The sequence below is a fragment of the Cololabis saira genome, chromosome 9, assembly GCF_033807715.1.
Source record: "Cololabis saira isolate AMF1-May2022 chromosome 9, fColSai1.1, whole genome shotgun sequence".
NCBI lineage: Eukaryota > Metazoa > Chordata > Actinopteri > Beloniformes > Belonidae > Cololabis > Cololabis saira.
This window is the reverse complement of record NC_084595.1, coordinates 30,302,560-30,320,650: the sequence shown is the minus strand read 5'-3', so window position 1 is coordinate 30,320,650 and position 18,091 is coordinate 30,302,560. Positions and strand designations below refer to the sequence as shown.

At 40.3% G+C, this 18,091-nt stretch overlaps 1 protein-coding gene across 5 annotated transcripts in view; it reads left to right on the top strand.

Annotated features, from left to right (window-relative positions):
• smtnb (smoothelin b) overlaps nt 1-18,091 on the top strand; it is a 45,871-nt gene continuing 27,780 nt past the window's right edge. For all 5 annotated transcript variants that reach the window (XM_061729189.1, XM_061729187.1, XM_061729192.1 and 2 more), the window contains exons 1-4: nt 1-372; nt 15,517-15,674; nt 17,226-17,304; nt 17,406-17,484. In XM_061729189.1, coding sequence (XP_061585173.1) covers nt 322-372; nt 15,517-15,674; nt 17,226-17,304; nt 17,406-17,484 — 367 coding nt within the window. In that variant the 5' untranslated portion in view covers nt 1-321. The remainder of the gene's footprint in view (nt 373-15,516; nt 15,675-17,225; nt 17,305-17,405; nt 17,485-18,091) is intronic.

Here is an 18,091-nt window from a genome sequence, read left to right as displayed (position 1 = left end):
TTCAAAAAGCTGACAACGGCCCTGCGGTGAGCGTTGCTGCTAGTACTCTACCCTGAGACTCACCAGACCACAACGAAATGCCAACCACCGGTGAAACACAGCGTAAGTAAAGTTAACTGAGGGAAAAAAAGGAGCTTCTAACTAGGTTGAAGAACCGGTAGAGGCTGGAGTCGGGCAGAAAATAGAGAAGAGACTAAAAAGCAAACAGAAAAGTCGTCGCGGAGGAGGCGTTCCGCGCTGTTGACCTGGCAACAAGGCTCTCCGGTTCTCCTTCATCAAGCCTTCACCTGGTCTCACCTGAACCTGAACAGAAGCATCAACATGTCCCTGGACACTTACTCAGCGCTGGACGAGTCCTCCCTCCGAGCCCTGGTGAGTGATCTGTCCTACTTTATCTTTTAAGTCAGTTTGCAGACATTTCAGTTGATAAGATCATTAAAACAATACATTCTACTATTTGTCTTCTAAGGCTCAGAGGCTCAGTTTATTAGTAACCACATGCACACAACCTATGCTAATATAAAACACTTGTAGGATCCTTTTTCAATGGCAAAGGGTAATATTTTGGTGAATTTTCTGTGATCTTCCCTCCTTTAATCAAGAGACTTGAGAGGCAGGTAGGATGTGTACAGTATTAAGGTTAATCCTGACGGTGGGCTGCACACATGCAGAGCTTTATTTGCTCTCTGTCTGCACAGTAAATCCTCAATGTCTTAATCCAAAGGAGGTTGCTTGGAAAGTCCGCCTCCCAAGTTTCCCACAAGTAATCTAGGAGACAATGAAGCACAGTTTTCAGTTCTTTTCTTTGACTATGCAACACAAAAACACTTGCCCATTGCAACTTATGTCATGATTTGCTGCATTTACTTGATTTCTTTTTCTTTTTTGAGTCTGTTTGAATTGATGTATAGTTCATATTTAATGAGAAGCTTACATAATTATCAAACATCTGGTAATTAAAAGAGCTTTGACTGTATCGTTTATGAGGAAATTGTTTAAAGAACATGTCTTTTAGTGGAGGTACATCATGTCACAAGGGCAAGCAGCAGCTGATCATTGTCAGTAGGAATGCATCATAAGGAGGAAGTCTGGAAACAACTCCTACTGGTTGGCAGTCACATTAGTCACGTCCTAATTATTTCCCGAGACATATTTGTGTGAAGCGGTAGCCAGTGTAACATTTATGATGACACCTGTATTGACACATTTACAAGGTACTGTGAGTCATCCACTCCTCTTTCAGACGTCTTTATGCAGCTTTGTCTGAGTCCCAGTTATACATGCATGTAACAATCTTACACAATATTATTATGAAAATGTAAATCTGTCCAAGGGAAAAAGTGAAATCTGAAAGCTGCTATTGAAGTCATGTCTCATGTTTATTGTTTTCTGAGCATCTGGTAGGTTGGTAACTATTTGTAATATTAGATTATCCTTGTCACTGTCACTTTTCTGTCGCCATCTTCACTATTTGTTTTTGGGGGAAGGGAAAACAGTTTTGTTACTGTTCCTAAATATCAGTAAACCTGACAAGGAAGAGCTGCTTACTTTGGAACCGAGCATGGTGGAAATGCCATGTTTAGTTGACCTGCTTGATGCTTTTTAAACTTCATCCTCTGTTTCCCCAAAGTCTGGGACTCTCCCGCCAAGACCTCTGGTCTCATAAATTACTTAAAGGACACATTTTTACCACGGGTGACACGGCCAAGAGTGCATTATTTTCCGTCAGCATGATGATTTATTTTTACCTTGAGTGTTGAAAGCTTCAATCTGTCAGTTTGTGTGTTTGTTTAAAGAGGGGCACAGCAGGAAAGAATGAGTTAAACTGAACACAAAAGAGGAGGTGCAGAGTGGTCTGTGGGAGAGAAAAGAATGAGGACATATTTAGCTCTCGGGGGACCTTTTTGAAGCTTTCAGATTCTGTGTTGCAGTTTCAGCTCCACTCTGACAGGTGTATATATCAGGAAACATCCCTCAGCAAAACCATAGATTTTTTTTTTCTGCTCTTTTTTTTCTCACTTAATTGTTTTTAGAGAGCATGCTGGATCCTTCCTGTCTACGTCCTGCAGGAACTAAAATGCCGCCATTGTCCAGAAAGTTGTCGTGGAATATAGCGCGCCGCACGCAGACACTGGAATTTGGTGGTTTTTATCTTCATGTGACACCCATTGTTCAACCCGTTCCTGGGCAGTGAAGTATCCCTCCCTTAAAATGTGACCACCAGCTTTAAGGTCACTGGGATCCCACATTTTCACTGATTATGTTTGTGGTGACTTGAGTGTCAGGGGTTTCCATTGGGGGACTTTTCAAAGGACACAAACCCACAGCAGAAGTTTATTCGAGGTTGTGATTAAATTTAAATTCAACTTGACAGTCTTGAATGGGGCCTTTCATGTTTAGTTTTTTTCAGGACATTTAACACTGTATTGTGTGGTATTTTCGGTCAGGAATTGCTGCGGGTTATGTTTTCAGGACACTAATAAAACATGACGGACATTTGGAGATTCTCAAGCTTGAGCGGTTTTAATGGCGGGTGGAGGAGCTGCTATTAAACAGAAGTTTGGTAACAGGAATCAGGACAGAAACTCTGGGTCTGTGTTTTACTTAATGAACTTAGCAGTCAGAATGTCTCTAACGCTGCTAATCCTATTTCTACACTTCTATTCAGAACCTGGACACCCTTTTGTATTAACCATTTAATCCTGTCCGGGTCGACCAGGAAAAACATTTTTCTTTTGTCTTTGCTATCATAATTATTGAAATATCCTCAAAATAATCAGTTGGTGCCCCAGTTTTTCTAAGATTGTAGTTGGTCGTCTGTCTGACTAGTCCTTCTACGGAGGGTGCGGTGGGGGGTTTGCTGGGAGCACTGTGAGAAAATCTTTCTTGTAGATAATGACTCTAACCACTTTGACTTGAAGGGGGAGATGGTTATCAGGCATTACACCCCTGGTGTGTCAGACCTGCAGGACCAGTCGGGCCTACAGGTGTCTGTTGCCGGTACAGGTGCATAAACCTACTTGACTGAGAATGAAGCATGACTTTGGCGTCAGTCAGCTGCATTGTGATCTTCTTCCCCCTAATTATCTCTCAAAGATGCACTGCAGCACAGAAAGACTGTAGAAATGGGCCTAATGTAAATCAATATCTGCATTCGTCCTTATTGTTTTTGCACTATTTATGTACATATTTATTTTTTCATTCCATTGATCTGACCTGGAGACTCTTCTGTGTGTGGCGCCTGCTGGGCTGATTTCACATGCGAGATGTCCGACCACAATGATTTGTAACTAGTCTCGTCAGCCCTCCAACCTTTTGACCATCGTCTCTCCCTGGTGAGCGAGAGGCATTCACACATGTTTAAAATAGGGCAATATAACTCTGTGGTCCAGCTTTGCTGATAAATGGGACTTCAGGGCTTTGTTTTTATGGCTCTCCAGGCCCTTTTGTCCACTGACAAGAGCTCGGTGGTTACAGCCGGGGAGGTAAGTTGGATTCATTTAGTAGGATCTTAACCTCCAGATTCTCCAAAACAACCAGCTCATCATCACCAAGGTTATAAATGTGAACAATTTTGCTGCATTATATAGCTTTGCAACCCCAAATCAGAATCAGGAAAAAAGACATTTTCACCTAGACGCATAGTCTATAACACATCCCAAAAGATTAGTGTGGGTGCAACTAGTAGAGCTAGTAAAGAGGGCATAAATGTTTTTAAACAAATCCCTTTTTTGAAATGGGTATTGTGTGCTCTGGACCAAAGACGACGAAGGAACATCCAGACTGTTATCAGCAACAAGTCCAAAAGCTGGGCTCTGTTACGATACGGGGTATCGGAGCTCCGGCTGAAGGTCATCTACACCTCTGTGATGGCAGCAGTAGTGCCGAAAAGTATGTCTAGGATTTTTAGAACAACATGTACTGCTTTCAAGATTACATTTTTATTTCCAGAACATTCCTGCATTTTTCAGAAAGAGTGCAAAATACATTATGAAGATATGACTGAAAGGGGGGTCAGGGTCAGTTACTGGCTCCTGCTTGCCGTCCTCAATAGAGGAGGCTCAGATAATTTTAAAACCAATAACGTGACACTAATTATCCTGTATTGCACACCTTAACATATGTTTGCAGGAAGAATGAGACAAAATAAAGGCTGGTGAGGGAAAAAAACATAAAACAGCTCAGGTTCATCTGAAGAAATAAGTTTAATTAAATAGGCTGTAATTTTTTTCTTCCCTTTTTTTTCTGACTTTGGGTTGGAAATCTGTGTTTGAGGTGTCACACTCGGAGAAAAAGTAAGCAAGACTGCAGTTCTTTGACTTCCTATTTTTTTCAGTAAAAGGATCAGTCAACCGTTATGAAAATAATTTTTCCTAAAGCCAAGTGTACTTTAAAAGTGAACTTGCGGGTACAAGCTGTTGCATGCTGCAGAGTTTCCTTTGAATGCTCCACCTATCCCACTTAGCTGTCGTTTCTTTTTTTTACGCTACTTTCCAATGAATAGCACTCATGATTTATGAACACGACTACCTTAGACCTCTGTGGATGTTTGCGTGATGTTTCTGCAGGTGTTTCTTTCTCTTGTAGTTGGGGAGGAAAAAAAGTTTTCATACTGAACACCTGTATTTTCGCTGCCAAGTCTGTCATCATTCTCAGTTATTTACTTCTCTCACATTTCTGCACAGCGTGTTACGTATGATTAGTTTTGTAAGGTGTCGGTGAGAAGGTAATGAAGACATTGACTGTAATGAAGACATTGACTGTAAACAGTTTAATTTCCCTCTGTAAACTGACACATCTCAAGTTATCAACACTGTTGCAGCTTGTCCGTTTCAGCTTCTTGTCAGCGAATATTCAAATAAATGACAAGAGGGCAGCAAGATAAGAAGCTCCATGTTTACTAGGAATAAATGGAAACTTGTGTCTAGATTCAGCTTTAAATAGCTTGTGATTATTTGGCTGTAAAAGGGCAAGAAAACGTAAGCATTGAACTTTGAAATTATCTGGTCTTTGGCCTTTTGCCAGTTTGTTACCATGGACGAATAAGATAATTTAAATCAACTTTAAATGCATTTTAGCTAGAATTTGTCAACTTGTTTGAGGGTAGAGGATTGGCTGATACTGGAACATAAGAATCAATTTAAATATAAGAAGTACTGCATAGTCATTTAAAGATGCGTAAAAGAATAACGTTGCAACAATCCCAACAGAATAGTAGGCTGATGGTAACTGTGTCACCGTGTCATTGTGATCACAGTTAGATTGTGTTTGGGGTGTAAACATTGCCCATGGGTGCTTATTGTCCTTGTCTGTGAATTATGCAAATCTGATTTGAATCAAGAGATTATGAAATATTTGTACATGTAAAGATTTTAAGTTAAAAAAACAACATGTGCAGTTTGAAAAAAAAAAAAGAGACTCAAGATGGGGAAATAGGGTACTGTTGGGCTCTTTAGTTGGCATGCACTCATCAGGTCTAAAGAATGCACTCCTTTTTCAGTAAATGTTACATTTTTGAAGTCATTAGCATATGATTACATGAAAACTTTAAGTAACATTAAAATGAACATAGATAGATGGATAAAATGATTTAGACTAAAGTGCAATAAAAGTGTACATATGTAAATGTGAAGCACAAAATGCTGGCTCTAACCTACTGATTAACTCGTTTGTCAATAAATCACTATAGTTCCTGTAAGCAGTTGACATTTATGTACTTGGTGTCCAAGTTGTACCTTTTCCAGGATTGTATCGGCTTAGAACAAGACCCAGACTTCTATAAGAAGGAAAAACTTTTTGTTTTTGTTCAAATGTGATATGTAAAAGGACATAGCCTGTTTTTAGAGCATTTTCAAGTTGATTTTATGTGTTTTTTATGTTTTTATGTGCTGAAAAACTCATGAGTTTCAATGTTGTGTTGATGATTTTATTTTTTTTGAGAGGAGGGCCTAGATGTTCTCTTCAGTTTGTCGGGGGAAAAAATTGTTAATTTATCTCTACTAGCAACAGTTGATGTGACGTCCAGTATCGGGCGTTATCTTGTTTGCCTTCCCCACTTTTATTTCTTTATGATTTGACACCTCTGACTGTTGATCAGCAAGGTATGAACTGTTTGTCTTGTGTGTAAAAGGGAAGGCAAGCCAAGTTTATTTGTACATTTCACATTACATTAGCACATTTCATGTACGAGACAAGTCAAAGTGCTTTATATAAAAAGGTTTTAAAAAAACATGAAAAAGTAAAGAGTTTACCGACAGTAATTAAAGACAGACAGACATAAGTTAAAAAGAATTAAACAAATGAAATGCAAGAAATAAAGGTTGCAGTGCCTTATGGTGGATTACTCAAATGCAGCAGTAAATAAAAATGCATTGTCAAAGCGGTCAGTCAAAAGTGGGACATCGAGCCTGGTGGAGAAGATTTACAAACCCACAAAACGACAGTGAGCTGGTATCTGAATTAAAGATTGAACATATTAAAACACTATATTCTGGGGCTGCCGACTGAGCGTCAGACGATCTTTGTGAGCATGAGACAGGAGTGTTCTGTCACAGCTGCTCTGTCCTTTCTGTCTTTATGGTAAATGATCCAGCAGAGACGCTTTCTGTGACTGATCTGTCTGAGCCATCATTCTGCCAAGTGGAAAAGGTCTGGATAAGAGATTGAGGGTGTGTTTTTTTTCCCTCCTCATCTCTCACCACCACCAGGCGCCTTTGAGATGGACAGCAAGTGAAGCCCTCCCCTGAGTTTAATGCTTCAACCTTTAATTTGGGTTCTTCCAAGTTCTTGTTGAGTTATTCAATATACAGTGCTTCACTTTGGTTGCAATGATAAGAAAAGATTTTAGATTTTGTGTAAAATTGTGATGCTTGAACACCTACTAAAATCTCATGATGTTAAATCCTTTTTTTGTTTTTTTTTTTTGCAGTAGAAGAGAGAATGTATTCCATTAGTTTTAGTGTCCATTTGCATGCAGGCGTCCTAGGAGCATGTTCATACAATCATCGGTTTTTGGCTTTACTTTGGAAATGTTGGGTGTGGCTGTTTTTTTTATAAAGTAAATGGCGCACAGGAAGCAACATGCAGTGATCTGCTTTATCAGAAATGATTCAGGATAATTAGTAATTACTGACTTCAATCAGTTAAAAACAACAAAGCAAAATGTGCAACATTTGCTCACTGTATAAAGGGTGAAATCTTTATACGCGTGTGTGTGTATGTTTATGTATGGTGTGTATATATAAAAATATTGAAATGGTTAGAAATGTAGAAACACTTTTTTTTTTTTTTCTACACTGACTCCCTCAGGAAAGAGCCATTTCCTGAAGTCCTCTAAACATCATCAGGCGGATGTTGATGTTTTGCTTTCCATCTCAGTGTTGTTAATGTCGTGGCTTTCTCGAGATATCCACTGCTGATCGCTTAAATTTTGCTTGGCTCAGTCACTTTTTCTCAGTCACTTTTGGACTTTTTTTTTTTTTCTGTGAATTTCAGAAGCTGCCATCGATTGTGACAGTCAACAGACTGTCCCCTCCATAATCTCAGGGGCTTCAACCCCTGCTGCTGTTTTTGTTTTCCTCTTCTTCCTGCTTGACACCTATTTTTTCACTCTTGGCTCTTCCATGATCAAATGGAAGTTTGTCTAATAATTTGAGGGAATTCATTGTTCTTTAGCACCTTCTCTGTCTGCTTTCATTGAACTTCTTTCATATATTTTATGATGTCTCTTTTATGCTGAAATCTGCCATATTGTGCTCATGAACGCAGAGCTAAGATAAAACTACAGGCAGTTCCCTCATTGTGGAGATTTATTTATTTTTTAAAGCTTTAGATAGAGAAATGGAAATTTCTGCTCTAAGTTCAACTTGGAGAGTCAGAGGACTGTGGTTGGATTTTTAGTTTTAAAGATACTTTCTTTGTAAACTTTAATCAATAATAAACAAAGGTTTCACAATTACTGATAGATTATCAAAGACACTTTACCACTTGGCTAGTCCGATATATAGTCTGTATAGCTATAGAAAAGTAGTGAGATTGCTTTCTGTTCAGGTTGGCTGATATGAAAACCTGTCATGAGGCCAGTGCTCAAATATGAGTCAGTCTTGTCCTGAACAAGCTGAACCAGGAGACGTCACTCTGGCCTGGCCTGCAGGTCTGAGGAGAAACACAGGTGGGATAAACTGTGCCGGTGCTGACAGCCCAAAGAGGCCAGCCCATTTACACAGAGGTAGCTAACAGAGGCCCAAAGGAGTGCTCTCATATTGTGAAATGGTTTGTGGTGCACTGATTTGCAGCAATGCAGCAAAGATTGGAAGTAACTTTGAGGTCCTGCGCTCAGCTGAAAGATCAGTATATTCAACCACATGCACACAGTCAAGTGGGTGCCAATTCATTCATCAGCAATCATGTGGCATTCCCTGTGAGGGTTTACATCAATCTTCAGCACATCATTACAGCCTTATAGGACATTGCTGATTATTAGATCCCCCTTTGACCCCTACATGCATTCCTGTCTTTATGTCTGCTACCTCAAGTGTAAAGGAGGATGCCATTTTCCCAGGTCTGCTCACAGTCCTGCCATCCCGTTTATTAGGGGAGATTAAGCTTCACTATACGTGCAGCTGCATTCACAGAGCGCACGTTGGCACATGTACAGTAATCTCTACTCTCTCTATTACTATATATCATAGCTACAACCTCCTTTTCATTACAGACAATGGATTTTCAGTTTGTGCTGCAGTTTTAACCTTGGCTCTGGTTTGACTCTCTTTCGATTTCATCCGAGAGGTGACTGAAACTCCCTGCTCTGAGAAATCGGGTATCCCATGCCCCGGAGGGATTCTCGTATATCCTCATTATATTTCTGTTTTCCAGTGGGTGTGTGCCAGGCCATTTGCATGCATGTGTTGTTTTCCTGAGGCATTGAGAAATGATTTACAAGTGTGTACCTGATTCATAGTGGATGCTTGTGCCAAAGGTAATTAATAGAGATTTAAAGTTGATCATATTTAGGAACTCTGGCTTCCTTTCTATGAGGTGTCTGTGTTTTATTTGTGTCTGCAGCAGTCCAGCGTCTTCAGTGATAGATGTTAATCTATTTCAGCTCTGTTGCATGAGTGTCCTGCATCTCCTTATAAGGGCAAACGCACTTGTGGGCTTGACACAAGTGCGTTTAAGACACTGATCCAATCTGCAGCCTGGCTGCTTGCTAACCATGGCCCGCTCTGGAAATGATTAGTTCATGCACAAAAACCCAGTACCCCCTACCTCTTTCTCAGGCCCATGCACACTCCATTCATGTCAAGCCCATAATGTTGGTGCTCTAGAAATCCTTAAGCATGAAAACGGCGTGCGCTCACCCACTGGGAGTCAAAGGGTCAGGACGCGGCCTGAGGGGGTCGTTGTACTCCGAGATAGACCTGGGTGGGAAGGTGAAGTTAGAAGTCCTCCACACACCAGGCTGAGACATACAACCGGAGAGAATAACATGGTGTAGTATGTAGAACAGGGTTTTAGAAATGTTGCAGTACTTGCATAGTTGCATTTTTTTATTTTAAGCGTTATTAATTACGGTATATTTGTTGCATTTTTTTTTTCCCCCCTCAACAAATGAAACATCCCAAAGGACATGTGCAGTCCAGATGAAACCTTTTTGAACTCTCCAGATGAAACCTTTTCAAACTCTCTACAGGTTAACATTTTGCGATATTCTGTTCTTATTTAAAATATTGTTCTTAGTTTCTTTACTTTGTTGTTCACACAGTCAAATAAATAAAGTTTGATAACCACTAATAAACTTTGTAAACCTGGCTGCCTATTGAAACTGAATAATCCCGTGTGGACGGGGGGAGAAGGAGAGGAGACAGACAACCAAAAGGAACCTGAATGACTCTTACATCGTAAGAGTCCAAATCCTCTCGCGGAAACCAGACAAACCGTTACCTCATAAAAACAAAGGCTTTAGTCTAAGACGGAAATGTTGCAATAGGGACTGGAAGACCAGTTGGAATGAAGGTAACGTGAGATACTGAACAGTTAAAGCAATCCTGACTAAAATATTGACTTTTCCAGGGTGCAAAGGTTTACATTTAGACAAGATATAGTAACAATATAGACCGAATCTGGGTCTGAAATATTAAAATGTGGAAAACTTTGCATCCCCACCACAGACTAAAACTGTATAACATTTAGTTTAGTGTCGACAAAGGTGATGTGCGCTGCTTACGAGTTGGAACTTGGATCTAGAGGGATTTATTAACAGTTTCAGTTGCTGAAAAATCTCGGACATTCAAGGCCTGTAGCTTCTGCTCTAAGATCTGTGTAATGTGAACAAATGCACTGAAGTGAATAAATGCTGTAATGTAAATGTGACTTACGTTTCTACGATTAAAGTTTCAAGTTAAAACTATATTCTTGCACAGTTAGATCCTGTATTAACCATTTGCCTCAGTTAGGATGGTAAACCCACGTCACAGCAGCTTTGTGTATTTTCATCACCTGAAGAACGCCGAGCTCCTGCCGCTTGTGATGCAGTTTCCACATCTGGCTCAATGAAATAAACCAACCTCCCAAACTTAAAATCACATTCAAATCTGTTTCTCATGTGTAGTGCATGAGTTCAGAGGGTGTTTCCATCCTTAGGAGTTTATCACCAGCTGGTTGGGATTACTCTTAAACCTTGAGCGCTCTCTAATTGGCCTTGATTGATTGAGCTTCTTCACAGAGAAGTCTGTGGAGGTCTTGAGGTTTTTGTTCCATAGGAAGTTGCTGCATGGCAGGGAGTGACTCGAAACCAGTACAAGCCTTATCAAGTCTGCTTGTGAAGCATTGAACATTTTCTCCTTGAATCACACTCCTACGTCATTGTGCTTCCTGCTTGATTTTTTTTTTTTGTGTGTGTGGTGTTTGTAAGAGGCAGTGAAGCATTAGCTCCATTTTACACAGTTTTGTGTTTACTTTCGTCACCCTCCCCAGCTCCTCTGCCCTCTCTTTTGAAAGATCATATCTCCCCAGGTGAGTCAGGTAGACCCTGTTCAGGCTAACAGGTGTGACAGCAACTTTGTGAGAGGCGGTGAGCAACAGTAGACCAGACTATACTATGACTACTCTCCCGTTATTAAAGGCGCTGACAGGTCTGTGACATCTTGATGTTGTTTATGTGTGACCTCTGATTCAGGCTCGTGTGAGTGAGGCTTTGTGTCTGGTTGTATCGGCTGCTCTGGGTCACGGTTATATTTGGAGACAGAGTGACAGTTGGTTCAGTGGAGGCGCATGGTCTGGTCTGGAAAAGAAAGCCTTTGAGAACGGTCATTGATGCAAGCTGACGTCATTGTGTAACTTATTTTACTCCCCCTTTCCTACTTTTGACACAACTCCCTCTCTGTTGAGGCCACTGTCACATGGTCATACTGTTAACTGGACTCTGTGTCTGCACGAGCGCGCGTGTGTGCGTGTGTTTCCGTCTCTGGTTCTTTAACGGTTTTTCTGTTTTACTTGGCAGGCGTCCAGGTCGAAGGTGTGTTCTGTTTGCTTGGGTTGAGCCCCCTCGCTACTTTCCTGTGCAGGGTTATTGGTTGACTTTTATTTTCCTCCCCTCTGATATGCAGGAAAAGTCAGTTACATACGCTGGTGTTGTGCCAAATGGATTGGCTGGTTGAGTTCAAAAATATGACCTTTGCAACCAATCCAAGCAGGAACATGAGACCATTTACCCACTGATTGGCTCATTTTTTTAATATTATTTTTTTTTAAATCTTTGTGTAAATGTCAAACGCTGCTACTTTAAGTAATGTTGTCAGAGCAGGTGCTGACGTGACTGTGGGGATTGTTTTTCATCTCATATTATCACATCATGACTTTAATTCCCCTCGCTGTGCTTATATTTAAAAAAGATTACTCTAACAGAGCTTGACGGCTCTGTGCTTTCTCACATGCTTATGTGTTTAGGAGCTGTCCCAGGCCTTAGCTTGTTTCTTTTTTTTGTGACTTTGCTTTATCTTTAAACTGGACAGAGTGCTCAAAGAACACAACCTTTTATAAAATGCTAAGCAGATGGTTTTGAAGTGGAGGTCCGGGCTTGAGGCTGTTCTGTTATATCTCAGTGATGAAAAACAAATCAGCTGGACCTAAAACTCGGCAGCTAGGTTTGAGGCTGTGTAATCGCGTCATGACATTTACTCAGCCGCGAGTATGAGGGTGTAGTAACAGACCCCTGAGTGTTTGTTAAGCGTGTGACTCAGTGTGCTTGTCTGTGTGGGCATGTGAAACACACACAGGCCAATGATTTAAAAAAATAAGAGATGTGTTTTTTTAGTTTCTCTGATTATTTTTCCTTCTTCACTGTTAAACTTGCCACTGTTGCTCATTGTCGTCACATCATCTAACTGCTGGACTCCAACCAAACCAAATTCAACGCATTTCACTACCAATTTTTTTTCCCTTTTCCTTGTGAGTCAGCAGGAATGTGAAGAATGACCTGTGCGAGGCCCGGCCCTTTCCCACCCAGCTCTCATCTGCCCATTTTTAGGCATATCCCAGCGTAGACTGCTTTTTTTTTTTTTTCCATCTTTGTCATCCTCAGGCCCTTATTCTTCTCTGTTCTCAAATCCCTTTTTCCAACCATCTCAGAGCTCTTTCTCTTTAACCGTTCTTTTCAGTCGGCTCAGCACTTAAAATTTCCACAAATTACAGCATATAGAAGAGTCGCTCTGAGCCCAGGCAGTCCTGGCTGCATATTTTGTCAAACCACAGCGAAACGTTTCAAACTGCTGGCCTTCTTCTTCTTTTCAACCTTCTCTCGTCCCAACTATGGAACCCATCAGCGTCTAAAGCTCGGCTTAACAACTGCATCCAGATCTCTTATGTTAAGAGTAGTTATCAAGCCAGTCCCTGCCTCCTGATTGACGGACCCCCCCCCCCCCCCCTCCCTCTCTTCTCTCATTCCTCTCTTTCTTCCTCCTTTTTATTTATCTTTTTATTTACTTTTCTTTTGTTTTTGGGTTTTTGTTTTTTTTTCTTCCTTTTTTTCTCCCCCTTTTTATTCATCTATTTTTTTTAATTCATACTGTTTAGCTTAAATACTTAAATATTACTTATATATAAGAATATAATAATTTTTATGGAGCCAAATCAGGGCCAAAAGTTTTGCTAATTTGAAAATAAAATTTGAACCTGAAAATGTTTTTTTACAGTTTCAGTTTTATTTTTTTCAGTATCAGATCTTTTTTTCAGTTTCAAATCTTTTTATTTCAGTTTCAAATCTTTTTTTCAGTTACAAATCTTTTTTTTTCAGTTTCACGTCTTTTTTTTTCAGTTTCACATCTTTTTTTTTCAGTTTCACATCTTTTTTTTTCAGTTACAAATTTTTTTTTCAGGTTCAGACTTTTGGCCCGGATCTGGCGTGGGGGGCGTGGCATCAACTGAGAGGGGCGTGGCATCATGAGTGACAGCAGAACAGAGAAGGCGGGGGACGTTCTTCAGTCATGTTGCCTTCAGGAATCGTAGGTTGCAGAAGTTATCAGTAGAAGTATGATTCAACACTGTATATACACCATATTCACGTGATTGGCAGTGGAAAAAACTGATATTAGTGACACATTTCTGTTTAAAAAGCTGTTTTAGACCGTACTTGGTAGTATGTGGAAGTGGGAAATGTCAAACTTTAAAGTGTGGCTGTTGAACTGTACAGTCTGGCATAGATTATTGCTTTTATACTGCGATTGGTGCCAAGTACGGTCTAAAACAGCCTTTCAAACAGAAATGTGTCACTAATATCAGTTTTTTCCACTGCCAATCACGTGAATATGGTGTATATACAGTGTTGAATCATACTTCTACTGATAACTTCTGCAACCTACGATTCCTGAAGGCAACACGACTGAAGAACGTCCCCCGCCTTCTCTGTTCTGCTGTCACTCATGATGCCACGCCCCTCTCAGTTGATGCCACGCCCCCCACGCCAGATCCGGGCCAAAAGTCTGAACCTGAAAAAAAAATTTGTAACTGAAAAAAAAAGAAGTGAAACTGAAAAAAAAAGACGTGAAACTGAAAAAAAAAGACGTGAAACTGAAAAAAAAAGATTTGTAACTGAAAAAAAGATTTGAAACTGAAATAAAAAGATTTGAAACTGAAAAAAAGATCTGATACTGAAAAAAATAAAACTGAAACTGTAAAAAAAAAATTTCAGGTTCAAATTTTATTTTCAAATTAGCAAAACTTTTGGCCCTGATTTGGCTCCATAAATTTTCGTGTATTTGTCATTGTTTTGTGTGGATTTTTTGTTCTGTTCTTAATCCAAAAAAAAAAGAAAAGAAAGGAGGTAGACTGTATATCTTTTTTTGTTTATTCCTGTTCAACAGTGCCTTACCCCCTAATAAAAATATCAAAACAAAAAAAAAAAAAGAGTACTTATCAAGTAAAAAACTGTCTCCGTGACTTAACTGGCGCAGCAGGAAAACTTGTGCGTGTGTGTTTCAGCGTTATAAGCGTCTAATAAGAAAAGACTTTCTGAGGTGATGCTCGTCTCGGCGTGTGTTGACAGGTTCTTGCTGACGACCGAAAGAGAGATCCATCTCAAGTGTGACAGGAGAGTGCTCCCTTTTCCCTCCCATGCTCAGGGCTGTTGCTAAGATGAAAGTATCCAGCTTGTTGGGGTAGTGTTTCTGCAGGTGCTCTTTTATAAACATTTTTAAATTACTCTCCTTTTGCTTGGGAAAAAAGAGACCTTTTAACTAATAGTCAGAGTGATGAAATGGCTCAATGAGGGTTTTGAGTGGGCCACTTCAACAGCAGAGTGCGCAGGGGCTCTTGCAGCCTGGCTTCTGTGTGAGAGAGGAAGACACCTGAGTGACAGGCTGACCTAGAGAGTGTGAACGCACTTGCTTGTTGAAGCTAAGCTGCTGCTGCTGCTGCTGCGTCTGATTCCCGTCCTCTGCTCCCCGCTCAGGTGGATCTGTCTTCTCTCATTAGTGAAGTCGGATCAGTTGCCATCACCAATCGACGAGGCACCCATTTGCCCGTCTGGCCGTGTAACTCCCTCTCGTAGGTTCAGAAATAACCCTAAGATTTTTACTACAACACTGTCTGGACATCACGTAAACATTAGCTGAGGCTTTGACTAGACTAGACACTTTAAAAAGTCACAAACTTGAGTTCAATGAAGGCTGATTCCTAGGCGTTTTTAGGATGTTCCAGATGAACAGCTGGCTCCTCTTGTAAATGCGGGTAATTACAGAGAGTAAAAAATGACAACTTACAGAACTCAAGGCTACATCCAGCCCTTGACCTTCAGTCCAACTTATTCACTGCCCTGTACTTGCGTTGAGAACAAGCCTGTGACTCTGTAATGCTGCGCATTCTTATGTAATTATTTGGCCATTTCCTCATATGGCCCTGGTGCACCATGCAAATTTAAGAGCAACAAGTGACTAGAGTTTGCAAGCCAAATGTTTTGCTGCTGCATGGTAGTGCTGTTTTACTCTTTCACTTATTCTCGTTACATGTTTTTTTTTGGTGCAGCTGGATGGAACCGTGGATCTGGATGAGAGACGCCTCATCCGCTCTGCCATCCGGGAGTTGAGGAGGAGGGAGATCGAGGACATGGAGGCCGCTCTGGCCAGTAAGAGATTTCGACCCACACGTCTGAATCAGCAAGAGGACAAGGAGAACCACCACAGGTGAGAGCACACACACAATTATTTTGAAGACAAAGTGTACGAGACCAGGTGAACTGAAGATGTCGAGGAAAAACATTCACAAATCCAGATGCAGCATTCCTTGGCTCCAGGGGGAAAAGTCTGGAAAAGTCAAATCAGGAAGTCGCAAGGGATGGGAAACTGCTGCTACACTAAATTTTCCAATATCCATCTTGTGTGCTCATTCTGTGATACTTTGAAAGAAACTTTGCCTCCAGCTCAAGAGATCGGAACAGAAATAGTTATCATATAATTTAGTTATTTACCTTACAAAACGTCTTCTCAGTAATTTTCCAGTTCATAAATGAACCGTTCCCCGCACCTGTTATCCAGCACTGTAGAGGACTGTAGATAAACTGATAACTCAGCTGTAACACTATACTACCATTGCCTCTTTTGTCAATGTTTTTGCTGGCAGACTCGGTGAAAAACAGGACAAACAGGCTGAAGTAATTAAGAGAGGATCATTTTTGTATCTCTGTAAACATTCTCACAACTGACTTTTTGACTTTAAGTATTAGTCCTTTGCTTTAAATATTCAATTCATTTTTAGGATATCTTAAATGTAATTTTAGGAGGGGGAGTAATTAAGTATTCTCCTCGTAAATGTGTGTAAACATATTATCCTATGCTCATTAAACAAATCCTGAAATCAGTCCAATCATGCCGTTGAATACAGCGAGTTAAATGGACATTCAATTTACTACCAATGAACTTGGTAATGGTATCTTTTTTTTTTTACTTTGTAAAATTTTGACTTTCAGGAATGGGCTGGCCAGAGTCCCATTAGTTGTCAATTTAAGATAAAGGTTTTAGTGTAATCCCAGCACCTGGAATAAAGCAAAGTAAAGCTTGAGCACCCTTTGATGTGCGGGGTAGCCGTTCTTTCTTTCTCTCTGTCACTGAATCCTCCGAAGAACAGTGGAGAGACCTAATCACTTCCATTCACCTCTGATCTCAGGTGGCATGGGTTATAAAAACAGTGGATGTGCATCACTGAAGTCGCTTAAGAAAACACACCGGCTCTCACGCATGCATTTGTTGCATACACTAAAACCTAACTAAGAGTGGGATTGTCCCGTGCGTTTCGGTGTTGGAATGTGAAATATTCCAAATCCAGCACATCCTATAATACCAGTGGATGGAGAGAGTGAAGATAATGAGGGCACTGAAGAGCTGTATGGGTAATAGAAACCAACTAAAGTAAGCGGTGAAATGGAGCAATATGAGATTTAAAGAAGGGAGGATAAGCACAGCTTTTTCCAGGCGGTTTGTGTCATTGTTTTGAATTTTCTTCCTTTCATGTCCCACTTTTTCCCCTGCTCAGTTTGGAATTGCTTTTTCCTGGATGTTCTTCAGAAAAAGAAAAAAGATAAACTGCGTTATCCTTGAACTGAGATGACGTGCATAGAGATTATGAAAATCATGAAGAACATTTCAATATTTTATCATATTAAGTTGCCCAGATTGTCTCAGGCAGTGTGTGTGCTGATGGCTTTCTAAAATGTCTGCATCTTTCCTGTTTTCTCTCAGTTCAGAATCCAGTGAGAAATTGGACATCCTTTCACAGAAACTGCAATCGATCCAGGACACTGATGAGCTCTCTAAAATGGTGAATACTAATATATAGATGTATAGAATTATAGTAACACTGACAATTTCACTTCAGTTTTCTGACTACAGTCAACTTTTTTTTTTTTAATTTACTTGTAGCTTCGCTCTGCCAGCGAGTATGAGGAGAGGAAGATCATCAGAGCAGCTATCCGACGAATCAGAGATGAGCAACTGCAGGGTGAGCTGAGATGTCTGTCTGGTTTGTCATAAAAATGTACCTAACATAGAGAACATATGTCCGCAGGTATGTGATGGATATTACTTTTTCTTTCATTGTTGAAAAAAATGTAGAGGTGAGAGTGATGCAAGTCTTTTTTGTTTTGCGCTACTTTGGAGAAGGTTATTAATTCGTCTTGGCCCAGTAGGGGTAGAAAGTTTTGGAATTTCAAAGGAAAACTCAAATCGTAATAGTTTAATATGGCAGAAAGGAGTTACAAAGTTTGGCCTGTTGAGGGCGCTAAAATATAAAATAAAACATTCTTACCACCTGCTCATAATGGATTAAGTTAGAAAGGAAAAGTAAGCTTACTTATCTCTCTGCTGGTCAGGAAGTGTGTTTGTACGCTAACGGGTGGAAACGCATGCAAGCCTATAGTGAAAGTTAAGATAATGCATTCTGGACATTGTTTTGTACTCTTTGGGCTATGTAAGGTACCCGTTAGTCTGAAGACCTGCGTGAGCAAAGTGATACTTTCGAAAGTAGAGATTTAAAAGAAAAACAAACAGGAAAAAAGTACCTTGTTCGTGCTTCGTTCTGAGATTATGTCAGGACTTCTCAGATAATA